The following is a 22,406-nucleotide window of genomic DNA, read 5'->3' on the forward strand; positions in this document are numbered from 1 at the left end:
AACAAATGCAATTTGATTTGTGTTCGACATTTTGCAATTTTATTTCTCGCTGCGCCAAGGCATAAATCAACGCTCGAGATAGACTCAATTTCACAGTATCCTTGCCTTGATTGATGATGTAAGTGTCAATGAGAGGCGAGATTATGTATACGCCACATGGCCCACTTGGCCTTAAGCTTAACTGTTTGCCTAGGCACTTAACCCAATCCCTTTCCTCTTTCCCTTTCTCTTTCAAGGTACGCCGACGCACTCAGACTCAGCAGCAGCAGCAGCAACAAAATACGTTGCAGGACACGCGTTCCTATTGCACCAGCGAGCCGCGTCTCAGCGAAACGGAGACGCCTCCGCAACGTCGCAAACTGTCGCAGCGTCGACCACAGCCACACGGTAAGTTTTAATGGCCAATCAAAAAGTGTGCCGCCAACAAATTAGCCAAGTGTCCACATTTTATGCCGCATAAACTGCAGCTTATGCTCTTAGCCAAATTACTGCCGACCAACTAAAAACTTGGCCAAGTCAATTGACCACATTAATATTGTCTCCTCTCCCCCCACTGATAGCGTGAGCTGGCGACACACAATAGTTCTTAGCTATAACTGTCTATTTATAACGATCCATAAAATATTCCCCAGTTGGTCATTGAAATATCACCATATGCCATTGTCAGCTAATGAAGTTGATACGTATTATAAAACAGATACATAGCTCTATTTTTATAGATAGTTATTTAGACGAATTTAAAAACTAATAGACAGATTTCTTAACACATATTAATTTAGATGTGCAGTCAAACAATAAATTTTTGAAAGGGCATTTTAAAAAATTTGTCATTTTAAAAGCCAACTGTACATTTTCATAACGTATATCAAAACGTATACTTAATATCTTGTACTTCTCGAAAAATTTACCAAATATAGCTAATGCAGTTGATACGTATTTTAAAACAGATACATGGCTCTATTAAGATATATAGTTAGTTATATAAATTGAAAAACTAACAGAAAGATTTCTTAATATATATTTCATTAGATGTGCAGTCGAACAATAAATTGCTGAAAGCACATATTAAAAAATTTGTCATTTTAAAAGCCATTTTAAAATGTCACATATCAAAACGTATACTTAACATTTGAAACTAATTATATTTCTCAAAGATGTACCAAATATTCAATGATATTAATTTTCTAATAAAATTATTATCAGTGCAAGCTAAGATTTTATAATAACTATTCAATGCCAATACTAAATTTGTATTACTTTTCATTTAATATTACAAATATACCCCTTTCACAGAAAATAATTTTTGTCTATAATAAAGATTGATATTTTTTCAATAGCACTAGTGATATTAGCAGCAATATTTTGCCATGCCAATGAAATGACAAATGCATTACAAAAGTATTCTGCTCTTGGGTATTCAAAAATACCCAATACTCTGCTGGGAAATTGCAATAATATCAGTTGTAATACAATTTAAAGTTTATTTTCGTATTTCATTGAAACAGGACACAGAAAATCGAACGCCTTTCTGGACGTGCCCACAATGAACATGCATCACCTGAGGGTGAACGATGACGACGAGGATGTGGATCGTCTGCGCACATTCAGTGCATCCAAAGGAGGTAAGTGGGGGAGAATAGAAGCGTATAAAAGACAGCTTTGTCAGCATTTATTAATTTCGAAATTGAGAATCAACAAAAGCTGAGCCCAGGGCTACGCTTAGATGCCAGGGATTAGGTTTAACAATGCCAAACGGCTCACATATGCCAACCACAAACTGGGACAAGAGTTGAGAGTTGAGAGTTGAGAGTCAGGACATAAGACAAGAAATTATTGTTTTGCTGGCAAGTCACGAGATTTCATTGAAATCTTAAAAGGTTGTTTCTTATGGCATTTAATGCCACTTAGTCCTAGAACCACAACAACAAATATAGTTTCATCTCAACATTTCTGTCACGTTGTTATTATTACACATACGCAACGTGGTACAGTCGATACTCAAACGAGGAGTTTTGGGTGTCTGTTTGCATGCATAAATGCATGTGGTGCTTAACTACGTGTTTAAGCTCAACCACCAAAGATGTTGAATGTAAGAGAGGGTGAGAATGGGAGTGGGTGAGAGAGAGAGAGAGACACGCACACACTTTCAATAGAATCGACACCAAAGCTGTTAGTAATTTGCCCTAAACGAGGGTCTCCTGACTATGCCGAGTCACAGGTTGGAGCATCTTTCTAATGAACACACCACGCTCTTCCTCTTCCACCTTATCTGTTAACTAAATTATGCCCCAACATGCCATTTGAATATCATAATCAAGAGTTTCAGTTACAGTTTTACAAATGACATGATATCAGTTTCTACTCAAGCCGTTTTCTAAGAGCGTTTCGTTGCCAAACGGAGCAAAAGGAATCTACATCCCTTTATATATATATACATCTGTAAGTCTGTCTGCATATATCTTGCACACACTGTTAAATTGTCAGACAGTCGTCGGGGACATGTTTCAACTGGCAAATGAAACGCATGGCATATTAAAAATCAATGAAGTTACAGAGAAGTTTACTCAACTAAATTGCTTTCGAATGCAGGAAAATGAACATGTGCGCGTAATTCTTTCACTCACTGTAACTATGTGTAGGGAATCCTTGCGGTTGAAGCTGCTGCGTCTTGTGCACAAATTTAATTAAACTGAATACGCTGTCGATTTCGTTAAGCAAAAAGTCCATCAATTATGTTTGCTGTTTGAATTTAAACAAACTGAAAAGTTAAAGAAGATTTTAAAGAGCGTGTGTGTGTAAGTTGAGAGAGGTGTGCGGCATGTTGCACTGATAAATGGGGGAACACTGGCGAGTGTCAGTCAACAGTGTGGGTCAATGAAGCGACTGGAGTGAAAATCTCATTGAAAAATCTCACCAAAAGCGGCCACAATGCGTGGCCTGTTTCCTTTGAGTGTGTGTGTGTGTGTGTGTGTGTGTGTGTGTGTGAGTGTGATTGTGTGCGAGAGTGTGTAATTGGACTGACAGCAAGTGTGGCATGCTGCAAGCTGGTTATGATGATGCTTGCTGTGTAAATTGAATTATAATTGAATGATGTCCATGCACGTCCCAATCGCATTGGATCTCTCTTTCTCTCCTTCTCTCCTCCTCTTTCTCTTTACACACACTTATGCGTTAGATGAGCTGCTTTTCGTTGCGGCTGACTCAACTCGAATGGCTTCTTAGCTACCAATTGATTTATGTATACAAAAAGAATACAGCAACAAATAATTGAAATTTTTATTTGAATTCTCCCATCTTTCCACATTTAAGAGAGGCTAAAAACATGTGCTAAATCTCGTGCAACACTCGTCGAACCTTAAATCAATCGACCAATATAAATATAAATTTATTTTCTTAAACAGTTATTCATTATTAAAAAATTTAAAAACTAAACAAAACAACAAACTGAAAAAAAAACAATTCAAAGACACATCAAAGTGGTTATAAGGAAAATGAAGAAAAATTAATAGATTAAACATTTTTAGCAATGATTGAAATTGCAAAATGCCATTAATAAAAAACTAGCTAGTTAAATATAAAATTTATAATACTCTTTCCTTTTGGATAGAGTGCAAAAGAAAAAAATATTAATTTGAATTAATTACAGTTCTGGTCTAAAAATATTATAAATAAATAGAATCCCAAATGTTCCGCCGACAAGGCAAAGGCATATAATAAATAAAATAAAAAAAATTGAATTATTCAATAAAAAAAGAGTGTAATACCCTTACTTAGAAGGTAACTAGAATTTCTATAAATAAATCCGATTTCTTCTTCTCATGTTAAGAAGCTGTTGTTTACTTTAACGTTATTAGTTAGGTAGAATTCTACAAATTTGATTACATTGCCGAGTTAATTTTGCCAGGTTCTATACATAAACTGGCCATAAACTTGGCCCATTTGATGCGCCAACACTTGATGATTTCCTTCAGCCAAAGCGGCTAAAATTAAACATTTAGCATTTGTACAAATATTTATTGTAACCAAACAAAGAGAAACAGGAGAGAGTGAAACAGAGAGAGAGGGAGGGAAAGGGGCAAAACAATTGTTTGAAATTTTATTGCTGGCCGTTTTCACCTAGGAAAATTCAAAATGGAATTATTACCATATCGAAAATTTGTAGATTTATTCCCTATATATTTTTCAAGCAGACAGGCATTTTTATGACTTTTCCTTCCCACCCATTCCTCTCTCGCCAAATGCAAATTGGAAAACTATTGGCGAGCACACATACGAAATGTAAATGTTTATAGACATTTTGGCAATTAATTCAATTTGCACAATTAATGACCGGCAGCCAGTGAAAAACGCCTCGGGGAATAAAGGCGAAGAAATCTCAGATAAATTCAGAAATAAGGCAAATGCAATAAAGCAGGCCATAAATCTATTTATGACATTTAAATGTACACAAAATAATCGCATAAACAGGCAACATACAACCACAAATTGCCCCAAGACGTAAGTCAAATGCACATTTGTTGCATTTACAACTTAACCCATTGATGTTCGTTGGTGCTTTGAGTGTGATAATGAATGTACACATGCTTCCGAAAGGCTGTTCACATTTGCACCTTTCTGAATGAGTGTATTCACAAGTCACACACAAAAAAGAACTTGCATTTTCAGTTTACTTGGGGTTAAGAAATTCATTTAATTATTCTCAAAATCATTTCAAGATTTATTTCAATTTAATTCATTTTACAGCTTTTCATCAAAATGCAAACGTTTTAATTTTAGGGCAAATGAAAAACGTTTTCAGCTAATGAATTTTTAAATTTAAGCCCCTCATTCAATCACAAGCTGACAGCAGCAACATCATCATTCAGAAACTGGCAACATGTGGCAAGAGAGGGGAAGTCAGGTGTGGTGTTGCAAGCACGTAGCTTACACAAAAAAAAATAGATTAAGCTTTGTTGTGCCTGCGGCAGGAAACTGGGCTGCTGTAATTCCAAAGGTTGCAACGTGGCGTATGAGCAATGGCTGCACATGTGGCAGCTGGTCGCGCATACGCCGCGTATAACATACAGAAAATCTAGCTTCAGCGATGCGTTTAGCATTTTTGAAATGTTGCAGTTGCAGTTGCTGTTGCATGCCACTCATGGCATCCTTCGTATTTCTTTGCTTCCCTCACAGGCATCATCAACCGTGGCGACTCCTTCAGAAGACGTCGCTCTCGCAGCAACAGCCTGGCACCCGTCAGTCCAATGCATGCGCGCAACGCCATGGCGGGTCTTAATGGAGGTGCAGGCGGAGGCGGGGGCGGTGGCAGCAGCCTTGGACTGGGCAGCGCCTACAATGGCGGTGGCAGCCACAGCAATGGCTTCGGCGAGCAGCCCGGCCAGGAGAATCATCAGCCAGTGGAATTCTATCGCGTGGAGATGCTCGGCTCAGCGGGCGTTGGTAAACAGGCTCTAGTCTCACAGTTTCGCACATCCGATTGCATAAATGCCTACGATGGACCAGGTATTTGATTTTTCGAAAAAATAAAGATTTACAGAAATTTTACATTTGATGATTAAGTTTGATTTTAAAAGAGGTAAAATCTGATAATAACATCAACAGCCTAAGTTTTATTCCGTAAAAGAAAGCAAGCAAAAAATTAGCTTTTAATAAATTTTATTAAAAATCTAAATATTGAAGAAAAAATAAATAGCAATTGAAAATAAAATAATATAATATTTTTTAGACCAAAATAAAAACATTTTTGATACTTAACATTTTGTATTAGTTAAGTAAGCTTGTAAGCTTTTTAATTTAAAATTTTATTTAAAATCTTTGTCGATTTATTTCAATTACAAATAATTTATATTCATATTTATAATTTTGTTGCAAGTCTTATTTAAAACATTTGTCGATTTATTTGAGTTGTAAATAAATAAATAAATCTACTTTTCCATACTAATCCCTTATCCCTTTTTCTGTGCAGAGTGCGATGAGGGTGAACAGAACATCTCGATTATCTTGAATGGTACCGAATCGGAGCTAAAGATTCTCACGGGCAACACGGAGAGCAAGGTAAGCGCAAGACAAAGACACACACTCATAGAGAGAGATAACAGCCTACTGGAATTAGCTTCTTGACATTGCGTTTACGACGCGTGTGCCGAAATTCACTTTGTCTGTTTGTTTTGTTGTAATTGTTGTTAAATATTTCACTATTTGCTTTGCCACTGTCCACAACCCCCCTCCCCACCCCCACAATTCTCCCTCTGGCATTGTATCTCGAGCAAGACAAATGAGTTTGTCACAGCTGATGAGATTTGCAGCTGGCCAACGGTTTGAACTTGGCCCAAACGCCATTTGCCATTTTGTCTCGGCCCAAAATGAATTAATTACAAATGCAAACTGAGCACAAGTTGCTGCAGCTGCCACACAAAACTTAATGCCACTAATAAAGCCACAATATGTTGTTCTACATAAAATTACACTTTCAAATAGTCCTAAAAAATTCAGTGGGCCAACAACAATGGCCAAGAATATTAACCGAAAAACTGCAAGTTGCATAAAGCTTAGAGTACAGTACAAACCACGAATTGCGGTTTGTGGCATGCAGCACCTTGCCACGCTGCCTGCATACACAAGTACTCTTAATTTCCAGGGCGTTTCCAGCCACGAATTTGGCCAAAAAGGGCAAGCAAGTGGGCCATAAAACGAGTTTACAACAGCTAAAGTTGAGCTTGAATGAGGAAGAAAATTCACTGATAGTACTGACTATTAATGTACCCAATCCAACTACTGCAAGAGATAGACATGAAGGAAAATATATATACTTTTGATGTTGTTAAAAAAAACTCTTGACAATGCATGATACAAAGTGCAGAAATAGAGCAAAAAAGAGAGCAGAAAAATTAGAGAGAAAGATTGAAAGGCTAAGTGATCTTATGAGTGTAGCAGAGAAAAGAAGAAATAGTTAACAAGAGAGAAAAAAAGAGAAGAAAGAGTAAGATCTGACATATCTATTATCTAAGTGAAACAGACTTTTGAAAGAGTTTGGCCTTCAACTCAAGTGACCATGGAGGGCAGCGAATTGCCAATGGCACAACAGATAATGCTGAATTGATGTCACTTATTTGAGTTGGAAAACAAATGGAAAAGCTTCCTCTGCGAGTACAGACGCAGTTGGTGTGAGGTACGGGTTTGGAATATGGCAAGAATAACAAATGCTGAGCAATTTTTGCAGTAGCTACAATAACAACAACAACAACAACAAACAAGCAGAACAGCGATAAACTAGCAATCGAAATGCCAAGTTGCTGGCCAAATGCCAAATGACCAGCAAGAAGCCCAATGGCCAATGTGACGCATTTGAATGGGATTGAAATTGGTATTGGGAATGAGAATATGAATCCTGAGGCGTATATGTATATTTAAGGGAGAGAAAAGAGTGAGGAATGCAGAAGAGGGGTGTGGAAAGAGGGGAGCGGGTTGGCGGAACGTTGGTGCAAACAATAATGGCGCTGATTAAGGCGACGATTGTGGGCCAATGCAGACAGAGAGCAACAAACGATGGAAGTGGGAGGTGGAGAGAGAGTAAGGGCAACTGCGTTGACAAACAAAAGGAAATCGCAACAATTTATACATTCTGGACAAAGAAAGCAAAACGTATTAAAGCGACGCGTTCAAGCAAAAGTTGAAAGTTGAAAGAACAAATAATAAACAAAAGTCAAAGGTAAATTTGTTGGCTCAACTTATGGCAGAATGCACACAAGCATGGCCGTCAATCATAAACACCTTAGCACACACAAATAAACACACACACACACACACAGCCATACACACATACACACTTCTCTCTGTGTGTTTTGTGCATTCTGCAATCGTAAATTGCTGCCAAAATGCCGGATGTGCCTGGCGTTGCTTTATGGCTGCTTTTTAGCCGCAAAAGTAACCGTTAGCAAAAAAATGTTGCTGCCAAAAGCTGAAAAATGTAGCGTCACTTCCGCCACGCCCACTGGCAACGCCCAGAAGGGCGTCAAATATGCAAGTTGTTAAATTTTGTTTGATTTAAAACTGTAACCGATTTAGATATGACGATATATGCTTGAAAAGTGTTCAACACTGCTCTTATCGATAATTTATCGATTGTGAAGAATTGCAGTTGATGGCAGATGTTTCATGTTTCATGTTGTCATAGATACAAATACAAATATAAATTTAGATATAGATGAAGATATAAATTTAGATATAGATACAGTACACATATAAATAAAAATATAAGTAGATATAGATGTAGATATATATCCAAACATAGTTTAAGATTCAGATCAGATGAAGTTACAGTAACAGATATAGTTGGAATAATAATTGTAGTTTCAGATTTGGATTGAGATATGCAGATACATTAATAGTTAAAGATTGAGATGCATATTCATACATTGTTCCATATATAGTTATATATTTAAGTACATCTAAAAATGCGAAATAGTTACTACATATATTATTATAGATTAAGATAAAGATGCAGTGACATTAAATTATACAAAACATATAAAGACATACTATATATACATGCAGACACATTTTTATATAGGCAGATACTATAGTTAGATAGAGAAACCGTTACACAGGTACACTTATAGGTACAGTCACGAACTGAAACTGAACTCTGAACTCTGAACTTTGTCGGTCGTTAAGTGGCAAAGTGGCCATAATTTTAATTTCTACGAGCATAAACAAAAGAGGGCAAGATAAAAAAAAGGAGGCGAAACGCACTTGTATTGCACCAGGACACGACATCCAGTTGCACTTAATGGCAGTTGTATACAAGGAGCTGTTGAAACTTGTAGTTAAGCGGCTTGAATGCCATGCTTTGGTTAATTTGTTGCTGAACTCGTTACCAATTCCACTTCACAGGATGAACTGGAGCAGGCGGATGCATTTCTGGTGGTTTATTCCTGCATTGACAAGGAGTCCTTTACACGAGCCAAACAAATCCTATCGCGACTGCAGGACATGGATCTGTTGCGCCATCGACCCACCATTTTGGTGGCCAACAAAATTGATTTGGCCAGATCACGCGCCGTCTCAGCGCAGGGTAAGATTGCATGACTCGAAGCCATTTTCAGCATTTCCTTAATTTCCACTGATAAATGAACAAAATGTTTTAATTTTCTGTTATCATTTGATTTAGATGGAAAATGTGTGGCCTGCACATTTGGAGCCAAGTTCATAGAAGTATCTGTGGGCATTAACCATAATTGTGATGAACTGCTCGCTGGCACTTTGACCCAAATAAGGCTCAAAAAGGATCACAATCGATTGCAGGTGAGCTCAATTAACAGAATGTTTAATTGATGGTACTTAGATTCGAACTGCAGTTGGTCATCAATCTTCATCAATGTATCTATCTATGTATTTATCTATCTATGTATGTATCTATCTCTTTTATCACGCTTCTCATCATATTATTTTCCGTTCCATAATTTATGTATCTGTTATTGTATGTAATGAAATACGAACAATCGCATTCGCAGCTGAATCCAAAAAAATCTAAAGACAAAACTAAATATAAAGATAGCAAAGACAAGCACGTAGAGACTGTAGATACTGATAAATGTCTGACACTGACTGATCTTAAGGCCGACGAAGCGGTAAGTAACACAGTCCAAAAACAATAGAATAGATAGTTTCCCTCACTTCTTACCCCTCTGACTTCTTACCCCTTACCTAACCCCGTTTATGGCCACTTTGCATGCATAAAGTAAGCCAACTTCCAGTCGATTATTAAGTGCTTGGCAATTCCCTGTTACGAGCATTTCACAAGGTCCCGGACTCCTTTGATCTGTTGCCAAAATTGCATATTCCAATTTTGTAAGGCTGCCAAAGCGGAAATGTGTCAAGTGTCCAAACAAGTTCACAGTCTTAACTCATGCATTTCTTAACTATTTGTTTCTGATGTTTTTGTTGTTGTTGTTGTTGGCCTGCTTGTTATTTCTTGACCATCTCATCGTTTATACTAATCCCACACAACCAAATAACATCCTACGTATTTGACCTCTAGTAAAGCAACATGCTTTAATATGAATTATGCAATCGATTACAGGGTCACAGGGACGGCAGCTCCCCGGCGCATTGGTATAAAAGCCGTAGCGTAATGTTGGCCAGCATGAAGGCCCGCCAGATGCTCACCTGGATACTGGGCAAGGAGGATTCCAAGTTTAAGCACTGCGAGAATCTCCAGGTGCTCTAAAGCAACTGAAATGAGTTTCAACACATAAAGATAAAACACCAAAAATATATCTATATATATATTTATATTAATATGCTAAGTATAATTATGTATGGTAATTTTAATAATAATTGTATAATCAAAACATTATATTAACAGTAACCAAAGAGAAAAAGAACCAATTCAAAACAGGTTTCGATATTTCGATTACCAGTAACACACACACACACATTGAAGATGTCTGTCTATATGCTTAATCAAAATGTATTTAATGCCTGATAATCAAAAATTAAATCAAATTTAATGTAAAAGGCGACTTTATGGAACCAAGCAAATGCAACTTAAAACTAAACTTTAAACAAGAAAACGAAACAAAATAAAACAAATATTAAAAGCTACCTAAATCTACTCACTTAACTGAAAATCAACATTTCTAAGCTTTAAGCAAACTGAAAGTGAAAGTGAAAATGAAAATAAATATCTATTTTCCCATAAAACTAACAGTCTAGCAGAGATTAACTATTTACAACATATATTCAAGTTATCCCCTAAACTATGCTAAACAATAACGAGTTTTTATAAGATTTATGTAAATGTATGTGTAGCGTGTAGAGAACTTTCATCAAAGTTGAAATTTTGTAATTTCTAAGGTCAGTCTTAATATACAGGGTTTGCCATTTAAGATTTAATCAAAACAATGTATGTAGTTAGTGGAAAAAAACCTTCTTTGATCCATTTGAGTTATCAGTGTGTTAAATTCTTTGTGTCTTCCGATTATGAATATGTATATAATTATATATAATATATATATATATAGTCCAATATTGAAAGATATTGCAATGTAAGGAATTTGAGTGTCATCCACAGAGAGACAAACGAAAGTTATGTGAATGTGGATAGAACACAACAATAATATATGTACTATATATTAAATTAATATCGATTAGAAATGTTTATATATTTGTGTGTATATATGCTTAATCACTTGTGGATATAACAACACTATAATAAATGTTAAATAATCGACTTGAAGTAGAACTTCTTTTCATTTATATCAAGTACTTGATAATTTTTATAAGTTAAACTTTTGGTACAAAACGTAGTGACAATGTGGAAATCATTTGATGCAGATGAGATGAAACTAAGCTAAAACAATTCCGAGATGTCAGGATTGGCAATCAGCCAAATTGTTGTGGATTCTTCACTTGTCTGGCGATCTGAGCGCGATAACGAAAGAGAGGACGGAACACATTAATTTCAGCCAGTTCCATATCATCGGCTGCCTCCTCATACTCGATTTCTCCCAGTGCACGGCGCAGTCTGTTTAATGTGCGCTCGTATTTGTAGAGATTACTCAATGCTTCTTCAGATAATGGCAATTGGATTTCTGCTTCAGTCTCTGGACTCAGTCTTTGGCTCTGTGAGCTGATCTGTTTAGAGGAACTGTGGCGTTCTTGGGGATAGGCACAAACAATTTCCAGGGCAACAAAGCACGCGATGAGCACACAGAATTGCTATTTAATTAAAAATAAATCTATTAGAATTTAATTCACTTTTCTAAGCGGTGATAACTTACCTTATTGTACTGCATATTGTTAGTTGGAATTTTCTTTGAATTATCTGTGTATATCAGTTAACTGCTTGACTGCGTTTTTTGGAGTGTGTCTTTGGTGAGCTTAAGCATTGCTTTTATACAATTGAGAAATTGTTTTTACCGCCTTGCGTTAATTAGCACCTTGTATTGTTCTAATTGCTCATATTGTTTTTCACATGCATTTTGCAAAATGTAATTCTTCTAGGAAATTAGCATGTCGCAATTGTTCAGTACAGTCAAAAATCAGAGCATTTTCCGCTTTGTGCGAGATTGTTGTCATGACTTGGGATGTTGTGTCATGTGAACTGCATTTGTACTTTTCTAACTTGAGTTATTGTCACTGCAAACATAGTTGACTAATAGTCATTACTTTGTTGGTTCATCCGGTCGCGTGTCCATCTCATAATTAGCGCATGATCTCAGTGGGAAGTGGGAACTACTTAAGCCAAGTTGTCAAAATAAATAACAATTCTGGTCAATGGCGACGTTGCGCGTGCATCGTTTCAATTTTGAATTCAAATGTTGGCGGGAAATATATGCAATATACGGCACCCTGATAAATTGCAATCGATAGTCGATTAATTAGTTAACAGCAGTTCAACAGACCTTAACAGTCTGTTATCAGTCAGTCAGCTGGGTTGGAGAGCCGCTCGCGCTAAATGGGAAAATTTATTGAGTAAAATTGAAAAATTCCATGTAAAATAAAAAAATTACAATTACGATAATAAATTAGAATGTGTATATGTTAAATTCTTCAGGTATATTGCATTATTTAACACCTGTTAAGCAAGTTATGTTAAGCGTATACATATTTTAACAGCTGATCACGACTGACGTTAGCAGTTCCATTTTGAGTTTAACAGCATTTACAATAGAAACTGCTTTATTTTTGCCCTCATAAAGGTTGGAAACATTGGTGTGCTACGAAGCGTTATTATTGTTTATTTGTTTAATGTTCATTTAACGGTACGGTAGTTAAGTAAATTATTAATTGATTTGAAATGTTGGTTGACAAGCGTTGCGCTAAACACTCTAAAAAGGGGCGGACGATTGCAATTTGCCTAAATGATGTGGCACAAAGAAGCAGTTTCTAACGTCACACTAACAACAAACAAAGAGCTAAATAAAAATTCATCTAAACAAACAAACTACGTTGCAGTTTCAAATTTCATTTACTGCCAGCGCAACAAAATTCAATTATTATTACACATATTTGATGCCGGCGATGAATCAGATTTTTGTTAAGTAGTTAGTTTGCTGCTAGCTTGATTGACAACATATGTTTGTTTGTAGATATCAAGATATTCGTGTGTGTACGCGCGTGTGGTAATGTGTGTGTGTGTGTTGTATTGCGGGTAAAATTATTGCTTGTGTGTGCGAAAACGAAAACAAAAAAAGATAAGGGCAAGTAATAATTTTCAAATCGCAACTTCGTAGGAAACTAGTCGCTAGCCTTCGCTTGAAAAAACCGCAGTATCTGCAACATTTGCGACGTTGCCGCGTCAGCGTTACAGTCATCGCTACCTGTTGATGTACGCGCTTTACTTACATTTACCTGTATCTTTCGATCCGTGCCTCTTTCCAGGCACAATTTATAAAGTAGCTTCACTGGAACGTGTATAGCTGAGACTAGACTTCAACTGACGCCAGTAGATGAGACCAACAGCGTCCAGAACGCGCAAAATGAGTAACAATTATAATGATATACCCATTGGCATACGCCTGCTCCAGAGTTTCTCCCGACACTGTCCCCGTTTCCATGCCCGGAAGGAGCTATGGTAAGTGCACTCTGTTAACAGATGGACAGTGAACAGTGAACAGACACAGATTAACATAATCCATTAACATCGCTGCTTTCAGCTACAAAATGTCCATATTTCTTCTTACATTCCTCGCCTACACTTGCTATCATATGTCCCGCAAGCCAATCTCTGTGGTCAAATCAGTGCTCCATGGCAACTGCTCAAATGCGCAGTTGCAAGATGAGGGCAATTGCGGGTATGCGCCCTTTGGTAAGTTAGTCGCTAGCTATTCCTGACCTCAATATTCTGATTAAAGTTTGCACAAATTCATAATTTATTAAAATTTAATGCTCTAATTTTTCTTGCTATGTTTCTAATTTTGTATTAAACTTGGGCCCTTTTTTGCATTGTTTAGTTAAAGCCTCAGTTAATAAACTGAAAGATATTCTAACATAAAATATATACAAATTAATATCCAATTAAATGTCAGTGTATATTTAACTGAACTTTAACAAAATAGGGACTTTTATTTTTAAGTAATAAATAATATAAAGAAGTAATAACAGATCTAGTTATAAATAATATTAAAGAAGTAATAACAGTTTTAAATTTCAGTACCCAACTTATTATAAAATATATATCCTTGTTTCGGGTTTATCTTTTTTTACTTTATAGCACTTAATAAAATGTAAATCTTTACTTATTTAGACACTATAGTTTTTTACTTTATCGAACTAAAATTCACCAAATCAAACTAAATTAAATTTTTACTTTCGAAATATCATGCAATTTCTTTATAAATTCTTTTAATATGCAGTAGATTTATTTATTTAATGTCTGATTTAATTCTTTATTTTAAATATTTAAGTGTTAGTCAAGTTTAATTGAACTTTAAATTGAAAATAAATCTTTTCACAGATGGACCCGATTCGAAAGCTCTATTTGGCATGCTGGACTCGGCTTTTCTCTTCTCCTACGCCATTGCCATGTTCGCATCCGGCTTTATCGCCGAGCGCGTCTCTTTGCGCTACTTTCTATCCATGGGCATGATTATGACGGGCGTGTTTACATACTTATTTGGTCTGGCGCGCACTTCCAATATACACAGCCTGTCCTACTTCATAATTGTGCAAATATTTGCGGGCATTTTCCAAACCACAGGCTGGCCGGGAGTTGTGACGCTGGTGGGTCGCTGGTTTGGCAAGAAGAAGCGTGGATTAATCTTTGGCATTTGGAATAGTCACACCTCCATTGGCAACATTCTGGGCACTCTAATAGCAGCGCATTATGTGGAGAAGGATTGGGCACTGTCCTTTGTGGTGCCTGGCATTATAATTGGAGCAGTTGGTTTTCTGCTCTTCCTCTTTCTCGTCGATCAGCCCGAGATTGTCGGCTGCCAACCACAGCCTGACACCCAGGAGCGTCGCATTTCCAACGAATCCGATGCGGATAATGATGATGATGAGGAGCAGGCACGTCGCTCCGAAGCGGTAAGTATTTAACAATTTAATAAGGCTAAAGGAGACCTTTTTTTGCATTTATCAAGTATTTGTTTAGAGAAACAATTAAATTTACATAAAGTATATTATCAATTTTTAAAATATGTTAATTTTTAATTGTGTCAAAACAACAACTTGACTATAATTTTATACACACACACACACACACTCATCAAAATTTGCTGTATGTTTGCGCAGTTTTATGCCCAGTCCGGTTACGCCGATCCCCAAAGCGTAAGTGCTTCCATCAACGTTTGTTTTCTTTCCCGTGTTTTGTGCCTCTTCAGCTATTCCTTTACTTTAAATGTTGCTTCTTTAATTAAATAATTAGTTAACTTAATAATTATTTAAATGTTTTTTATCTACAGGATCAGATTAGCTATCGATCTGCGCCTACGGAACGCACACCCATCTTGCCACGTTCACAGGCTTCGAGGGAGCACGCAGCGACAGGACGTCCCATCGGATTAATTGATGCACTATACATTCCCGGCGTGATTGAGTTCTCTCTTTGCTTGTTCTTCACCAAGCTGGTCAGCTACACCTTCATGTACTGGCTTCCACTCTACATACAGTCTTCCAGTGAGTCGAATAATATAGTAACATTTGGGTAGTTAATAAAATATGCTTTGTTTACTTGCAGACTCTTTTGGTCCAACGCTCTCCGCATATCTCTCAACGCTCTTTGATGTGGGTGGCGTTGTGGGTGCCATTGCTGCGGGCTATGTGTCCGATTTGACCGGCATGTCGGCCACTGTTTGCACTGTCATGTTGTTCTTTGCCTCGCCAGTTGTAAGTGATCTCGTGTGTTGCATAGCTGACAAATATTTATTCACTAATTTAATGCTTTTACAGCTGTTAATGTATGAAAAATACGGCGTATTGTCGCTTACAATTAGCGTCTCGTTGCTCATCATTGTGGGCATTTTTGTGAACGGCCCATACGCCTTGATAACGACCTCGGTTAGTGCTGAGCTGGGTCAGCACAGCTCGTTGGAGGGCAACTCGAATGCTCTGGCAACAGTGACTGCCATCATCGATGGCACGGGCTCCATAGGCGCTGCTGTTGGTCCACTACTTGCTGGCCTAATCTCCAGTCACAGCTGGGAGAAAGTCTTCTACATGCTCATCGTGTCGGACATAATTGCAATGGTTCTACTAATGCGTCTGGTCATCAAGGAATGCAACACTTTGCGTCGTTCTGCGACCCGCATACGCATCGAATAGCAGTAGTATGATTTTGATTTTGATTTAAATTTAAATTGATATTTTCATATGTACATAGTGCATTGTAATACATACATAGACATCTAAACGTGCTTTATGTATGTAATCGCATTAGCTATTTTTACTTTAGACCACCAATTATATATGTATCTATAACTATTAGTATATTTATGTGAAATCATATCACCAACCTATTTAGTTAACTGAAAACGTTGTATTTCAATCGCACGAGCAGCCCAAATCTTTACCATATTTATTATATGTATGTATGTATTGTTAGACAGCATTTGGTCTAGACAAGTTAACAGTTTTATATATATTTTATAACGTTGTGCGTGTATCAGAGTCTCCTCGTTTTAAGTGCCGAAATATATTCATATATACTAGCATATAAACTATAATTAAAGTATATTTACAACTGCTATGTAAATACGATTTTCGTACACTTTTGGTACCAATAAACTAAGATAATGCTGTCTTCGTGCGGCGTTGTCTAAATGAGAAAATTTATACTTTAAAATATAGATAAATGCATGGATCTGTTAAAAATGCTATTAATTTATTTATTATTTGGAATTAGCATTGAAAGCCTCTGAAGTAAAATGTCTCTTATATTTGTACATTTTTCGCTTAAATTTAGCCTCAATATAGCGCTTAAATAATAAGTACATTGAAAGTACGTAGCCTAGGCTTATATTAAATCTAAAGATTCCATCTAAAATCTAGCTAGAATGCAGTGGCGAATCTATCTCAAAGGTTACAACTTATCACAATATTGAAATAATATGTAAATATGGATTCGAGTGATCTTCTACAGACGCTGCACACAGCGCCGCACAATCTTGGCCTTGTGTTGACACAACAGGCACACCAGGAAGATGACCAGGAGCAGGCTGACACCATAGCCCACCACGAGAACGGCGCGTTTGCGACGACGCCAGCGTTGATAGTCGTTCCAGGAAACATAACGATTGCGGAATTGTGGCGGCAATTCGAACTTGCTGCGACGTGGAAAGAAGGACAAGTAGAAGTCCTCAAGTAGATGACGCACTAGCTCATTATCCTCGCCACGCTTGGCATCCAGATTGTCGTTGATGCAGTGGAATTTCCTAGGATTGCGACGCATGCGATCCAGTGCCTCAACCACTTCCGTGAGATTCGAGGTGAGCATCATAAAGTTGCTGTGGGAAGCGCGCTTCGGGCTCACATGGTAACGATACTTGGAACGCACAGCAAAGTTGGAGCTGAGAGCCTCAGCCAGCAGTGGACAGCGGCAGACCAGCTCCCGGGTGATTGTTGGCTACAGAGGAGCAGGGAAAAGTTGAATCAGAAAGAGAAGATCGGTAAAAAGTTGATGAGATGTGCTTACCAAATTGGAGTCCTCGTAGCGCTCGTAGACGAGGGTAGAGTGCACAATTTTATTGGCATTGACATCTAGACCCAAACTGATGGAACAGTTTTGCACCACCTCCTCAAAGAAGCGCATGGCAGACCAGTCCAGAGGCGGCGGATAAATGCGGGTTAGACAGGTGCGCACCTCACGATCCGACCAGGTGCCGGAGCCATCCGTGTCGAACTCATCGAAGATCTGATCCACGCCCAGCGTCTGCGTCTCGCTCATCAGGAAGGAGTAGTAGGCAAATGCATATTGAAGATCTGTGGCTGCTCGGAATCTCTGATGCGCCGTGTCCAACACCTGCTGCTGGAAGCGCTGCTGCATGGCCTCCACAATGTCGCGCTCTATGAGGAATCCCACGTGGGCGAGGACATGACGCGCCTTGAAGCCATAGACGCGATTCAGCAGCATATTGGTGGCAATCAGAGAGTGGGAGTAAATGTCTGTGGAGGACTTAAAGTCCTCCTTGTGCAGCAAGTTGCTGGAGATGGTGCTGCTGCTAATGCTGCTGGCATCCACATCTGGACTCAGCGATTTCAGCTTGTCCTTGTTGAAGCGTTCCACTATTCGGCGCAGCTCCACCAGAGTGGACACATTCTTATGACGCATCAGCTCCTTGAAGTTGCTGGAGCTGCGCTTGAACAGCTTCTGCAGACCCATGTTGGGGAACTTGTGCTGTGCAGGATGTGCCGCAGTCGCTGGCACCTCGTGCAGCTCGTCGTGCAGCTCTCCAGGATTGGCTGTTCCACTTTCGCTGCAGTCGCCGCCATCGAACTGACAGGCATCGATGTTGCAGTGGCGATCACAGGCGCCATCGCCTATGTATGTCCAGGGGCAGTCCAGGGCGCAGTCCGGCACCATCCACGCCTGGTAGACACGCACTCCCTCCGCCTCTGTGTACAGATCCTCCGGGTACAAAGGTGCACCCAAAAAGATGTCATCATTCAAGTATAAAAAACGTTTGGATAACTTTGGTATGCGGTGAATGAAGGTTTCGATGGCCGCACTGGAAAACGTTGGCAGCTGTCGGGGATCGGGTGCGAGATTCACATGAGGCACCACCGTCACCCGGTCGTAGTTGAGATCCAGCCAGCTGGGAATCTGTCCATTCGTCACGATATAAACGTGACGAATCCAGCTGGCGTGCTTCTCCAGCGAACGCAGCGAGTACTTCAGCTCATTCTTATCATCAAAGCGGGAAGGATCATAGCTGGGATCGTAGCGTCTGACGGTGTCTATGAAATCCGGATCTGTGCCATTTACCCACGTATAAACGGCATCAATGGGTGCGCATCCCTTATCTCTGTATTTGTGGCTATCTCGGCTCTCTGTTGCCCCCCAGAATTGCTGTCCAGCCAGCCAGATTATCACACAAAGGCATCCGAACAACAACAAAAACACCAACTTCCGACGCGACTGCATTTTAAGGCGATAGATTTTCTCGAGTGTACGCCGCATCCGCCGATGCCAGCGGCGTCGCAGACGCATTATTATTCTTTATCTCAGCTCTACATTTCCACACTTATCGTCAAGCAGCAAAATAAACTCATTCTCAGCTTTTATCAACACTTTTACGATTAATTTGACTTCAATTTCATGATTTTTTTCTCCACAAAAGCGACCGTCCTAAGACCGAGGGTTGCCCATCCGGTAAAAGTTTCCGATCTGGATCGATTTTTTGTACTTAAAAAAATAAGTACATTTCCGAAATTGGGTGTTTTTTATTTTTGTATTTAATTTCGGATTTTTTATTTTTTATTTTCTAGAATTTTTTAAATTTTTGCATAATTTTTTTCTAGAATTTTCTTCATTTTGATAACTTATAACTTTATTGCCAAATTCAACAATCTGTTATTTAAATAGCGCGCCATTAAATATTTTTGGGTCCAAACGGTTAACCGGTTGTGGCGGTCGGACAATTGAGCACCAGTGCTGGGTATTTGCCCAATGCAGTGTGACCACATAAGCGATAACTCATTCGCTGTGACTGTCATATGCATCGAATGCAATATCGACTTATCGCACTCGCTATCGGTCAGCTGGTCCACCATCACATGACCTGTCATATGAAAACTTTTTCACTCTGACAGCGCTAATCGACGTCGGGCCGTGCAAATCGAAAACTTTTTTACACTTTTCGTTTGTAGTTTTTGTTAATTTTTGGTTCGTTTTATATTTATTTAATGTGTAATTATGTTTGATTATTGATTTTGCTTTTGTTTTGTTTTAATTTGATTCATGTAGTGCGTCCACAAAGCGATCCAGGCAACAAAATGTTGTGGAAATCGCTGATTGCGTTGTGCGTCATTGGAGTCGCCTTGGCGGAGCAAACGCCCGTTTTTCTCTGGGGCGCCAACAGGTGGGTGCTCGAAACCGTTACTCTAAGCAGTAGCAATATCTAATCTGTATCCCTCGACAGCCCCTCGAAGCCCTCGTTGCGCACAGTGCCACAGGCGGAGTTTAAAGAGCAGCTGGCGACTTTGCTGAAAGATCACATGGTTGTGGCCTTCGAGGAGAATGGCGTAAGTAGCAAAGATAATGGAGAGAGAGATAGAGAGTGAGTTGTTATACTGTTATATATGTGTTGCAGTTGAGCAACAGGGACTTCATGTGCACGGATGCCGAGTCCAAGTCGTGCTACGCTCAGCTCCAGGGTGTGAGCCCCAAGACCTATTACACCAGCGTGGAGAATCCCTCCGAGGCTCTGCGTGCTGCCGCCCAGAAGCGTGAGCACAACAGCATCGATGCCCATGGTCAGCTGGTGCATCCCATCAAGTGCGATGTGGGATCAGCTATCTTTGTGTCCTTCGAGGATGCTGCCGATACACGCGCTTCCACTCTGCAGTCACATGGTAAGCAAACAGAGTCACTTTGCTGAAGTCAAGTTAACTGAAAGTGTTTGTACAACAACAACAACAACAGACAATGCTATTGCCGCTATCAGCCAGCAGTTGGAGTGCAATGTGGCTTATCTGTATCTGGCTGCTCCATCAACTGCAGCAACTGTGCAGCGTCGTGTGCGTCGTTGGACTGCGAATGAGGTGGATGGCTACAGATTCATCAGTGGCAATCAGTTTCAAATCACCTTCACCGGTGTCAAGTACAACCAGCAAGCGCTTACGGTCTCAGCCATGTCCATTACCAACTCAACTACACCCAACACCAAATTCAGTGTGTCTCTTACAACCAGCGATGCCGGCAAAGCCATCACCTTCGATATCGTTTATAGCTCAGATGGTTACTATAATCTGACCAATGCGGCCTACGATGGCCAAGTATTCCGTACACCTGGACTCAATGCACCCACCACCTTCTCCTTTGCCTGCGGCAACATGACCTGGTACACGAAACCCACTACATCGAACAAGGTCAACACGCTGACATGGAGCTCACTGCAGTTCCAGGCACCGTTCAGTGCCAAGGCCAAGGAAGGCTTCATCTTTGGCGATTCCTGGGATTGTGTTGGCTTTGTCACGCCCGGCATTCTGATGGGTCTGTTTGTGGTTGTGCTTCTGCTGGTAATTGTGTTCCTTGGTCTGTGCTGGATGATGGACATCAAGACAATGGATCGGTTCGATGATCCCAAGGGCAAGACCATCACGATCAATGCCGGTGCTGAATAAGCAGCTTAACTTATTTCATTGCGTCATGTTTTCAGCATCATTTAATGCCACATTTGAAAACTGTGCGTATATTCAATATTCATTCCTACCTTCAGCAACATAATATGTTATCGATATAATACTTAAACAATACCTATAACAAAAACTTAAACAAAAGAAAAAAAAAAATCAGGAAATTAGCGCTCACAATCTATAGATCATATATGTTGTATATTGAATGCATATGTAAACAATTTTCGCCCCCAAAGGTCGAGTTTGGGCGGAGGAGCACGCTCAGCATCAAATTCCCACCACCTCAAAACACACGTGACTCCCCTCGCCACACACTCACCTTTGTGGCCGATAAATTGTCAAACGACTTGTTGTTGTTGTGTTGCTTGCAACGACTTTGTTGAGCTCTGTGGCTGCTACATTTGGTGGCAGTATTTCCTTTAAGTTTAATATTCGAAAGATATGCACAAAAACTAACGAAAAAAGACGCACAGTGTATGTGTGTGTGTAAAAGATTGTATATGAGTGTGTGTAGATGCAATTGTTTAATTCTAAGCGTTTTTTTTATTTTAGTTATTGTTTATCAGTATGCGAACATTTATAATTTATGCCCTTGTATGATAACTTATCATTTATGTACTGTACACACTGTTCCGTTATCTATGCGAAACTCCAGCGCCCAAATAAAGTTTTTCAATTGTTTTACAAACATACAACAAACAACAACAATTACTACTACTACTACTACTACTGGGAGAGCATCGTCTTAATTGAATTCTCGTACAAAAAACACATAAATACAAATCAAAAGTTTTATGAAAATTTATTGACTTGCCACATGCCACATGCCGCGTAGTAACTGCTGTTATAGATGCTATATAAGGGTTAACAATACATATGCACGATATGTGCTATGTAACATATATGGATGGTCGGAATATGTGTGGCCAGTTGATTGTTTTTCCCAGCATAACTTTCAACTCTGAAAATAGTTTGACGCAACACTTTACACCGCTCTCTCTCTCTCTCCTCCGCTCTTTATCTCCCTTGGTCTGTCTCTGTTTGACCTGCAACTTTCATTAAGTTGCTTAGCAGAGGATGTTCAAAAAGCATTGTTTATGACATTT

The 22,406-nt window shown here is 39.0% G+C and overlaps 5 protein-coding genes across 9 annotated transcripts in view; 3 read left to right on the forward strand and 2 right to left on the reverse strand.

Moving 5' to 3' along the window:
• Window positions 1-11,239, forward strand: part of LOC117785776 (GTP-binding protein RAD) — a 29,766-nt gene extending 18,527 nt beyond the window's left edge. Inside the window, exons 3-10 of one of the 2 annotated variants that reach the window (XM_034624003.1) lie at window positions 237-387; window positions 1,506-1,622; window positions 5,173-5,502; window positions 5,966-6,054; window positions 8,893-9,073; window positions 9,170-9,303; window positions 9,513-9,629; window positions 10,082-11,239. In XM_034624003.1, the coding sequence (XP_034479894.1) occupies window positions 237-387; window positions 1,506-1,622; window positions 5,173-5,502; window positions 5,966-6,054; window positions 8,893-9,073; window positions 9,170-9,303; window positions 9,513-9,629; window positions 10,082-10,228 (1,266 nt within the window). In that variant the 3' untranslated portion in view covers window positions 10,229-11,239. The remainder of the gene's footprint in view (window positions 1-236; window positions 388-1,505; window positions 1,623-5,172; window positions 5,503-5,965; window positions 6,055-8,892; window positions 9,074-9,169; window positions 9,304-9,512; window positions 9,630-10,081) is intronic. The other variant, XM_034624004.1, reaches the window with a different exon arrangement.
• Window positions 11,222-11,866, reverse strand: LOC117785779. Its single transcript, XM_034624007.1, has 2 exons — window positions 11,784-11,866; window positions 11,222-11,721 (listed from the first exon to the last, which is right to left on the reverse strand). The coding sequence occupies exons 1-2, from the start codon at window positions 11,796-11,798 to the stop codon at window positions 11,386-11,388; spliced, it is 351 nt and encodes a 116-aa protein (XP_034479898.1). The 5' UTR covers window positions 11,799-11,866; the 3' UTR covers window positions 11,222-11,385.
• A 784-nt stretch (window positions 11,867-12,650) lies between these two features.
• Window positions 12,651-16,779, forward strand: LOC117783644 (glucose-6-phosphate exchanger SLC37A2). Of its 4 annotated transcripts, none has more exons than XM_034621149.1 (8): window positions 12,651-12,767; window positions 13,387-13,579; window positions 13,662-13,813; window positions 14,462-15,033; window positions 15,241-15,276; window positions 15,411-15,624; window positions 15,686-15,834; window positions 15,898-16,779. In XM_034621149.1, exons 2-8 carry the CDS (start codon window positions 13,455-13,457, stop codon window positions 16,267-16,269), a joined length of 1,620 nt encoding a protein of 539 aa, XP_034477040.1. In that variant the 5' UTR covers window positions 12,651-12,767; window positions 13,387-13,454; the 3' UTR covers window positions 16,270-16,779. The 4 variants fall into 4 exon arrangements, with proteins under 4 accessions (XP_034477040.1, XP_034477043.1, XP_034477042.1 ...); XM_034621151.1 differs by lacking the exon at window positions 12,651-12,767 and adding an exon at window positions 13,238-13,333; XM_034621152.1 differs by lacking the exon at window positions 15,241-15,276.
• A 24-nt stretch (window positions 16,780-16,803) lies between these two features.
• LOC117783643 (N-acetylglucosamine-1-phosphotransferase subunits alpha/beta) lies at window positions 16,804-19,437 on the reverse strand. Its single transcript, XM_034621148.1, has 2 exons — window positions 17,639-19,437; window positions 16,804-17,569 (listed from the first exon to the last, which is right to left on the reverse strand). The coding sequence occupies exons 1-2, from the start codon at window positions 19,151-19,153 to the stop codon at window positions 17,081-17,083; spliced, it is 2,004 nt and encodes a 667-aa protein (XP_034477039.1). The 5' UTR covers window positions 19,154-19,437; the 3' UTR covers window positions 16,804-17,080.
• A 239-nt stretch (window positions 19,438-19,676) lies between these two features.
• On the forward strand, window positions 19,677-21,992 carry LOC117783339 (V-type proton ATPase subunit S1). Its single transcript, XM_034620716.1, has 5 exons — window positions 19,677-19,828; window positions 19,910-20,024; window positions 20,085-20,187; window positions 20,256-20,517; window positions 20,588-21,992. The coding sequence occupies exons 2-5, from the start codon at window positions 19,939-19,941 to the stop codon at window positions 21,286-21,288; spliced, it is 1,152 nt and encodes a 383-aa protein (XP_034476607.1). The 5' UTR covers window positions 19,677-19,828; window positions 19,910-19,938; the 3' UTR covers window positions 21,289-21,992.
• Window positions 21,993-22,406: the final 414 nt, after the last annotated feature.

The sequence above is a fragment of the Drosophila innubila genome (genome assembly GCF_004354385.1).
Source record: "Drosophila innubila isolate TH190305 chromosome 2R unlocalized genomic scaffold, UK_Dinn_1.0 1_C_2R, whole genome shotgun sequence".
NCBI lineage: Eukaryota > Metazoa > Arthropoda > Insecta > Diptera > Drosophilidae > Drosophila > Drosophila innubila.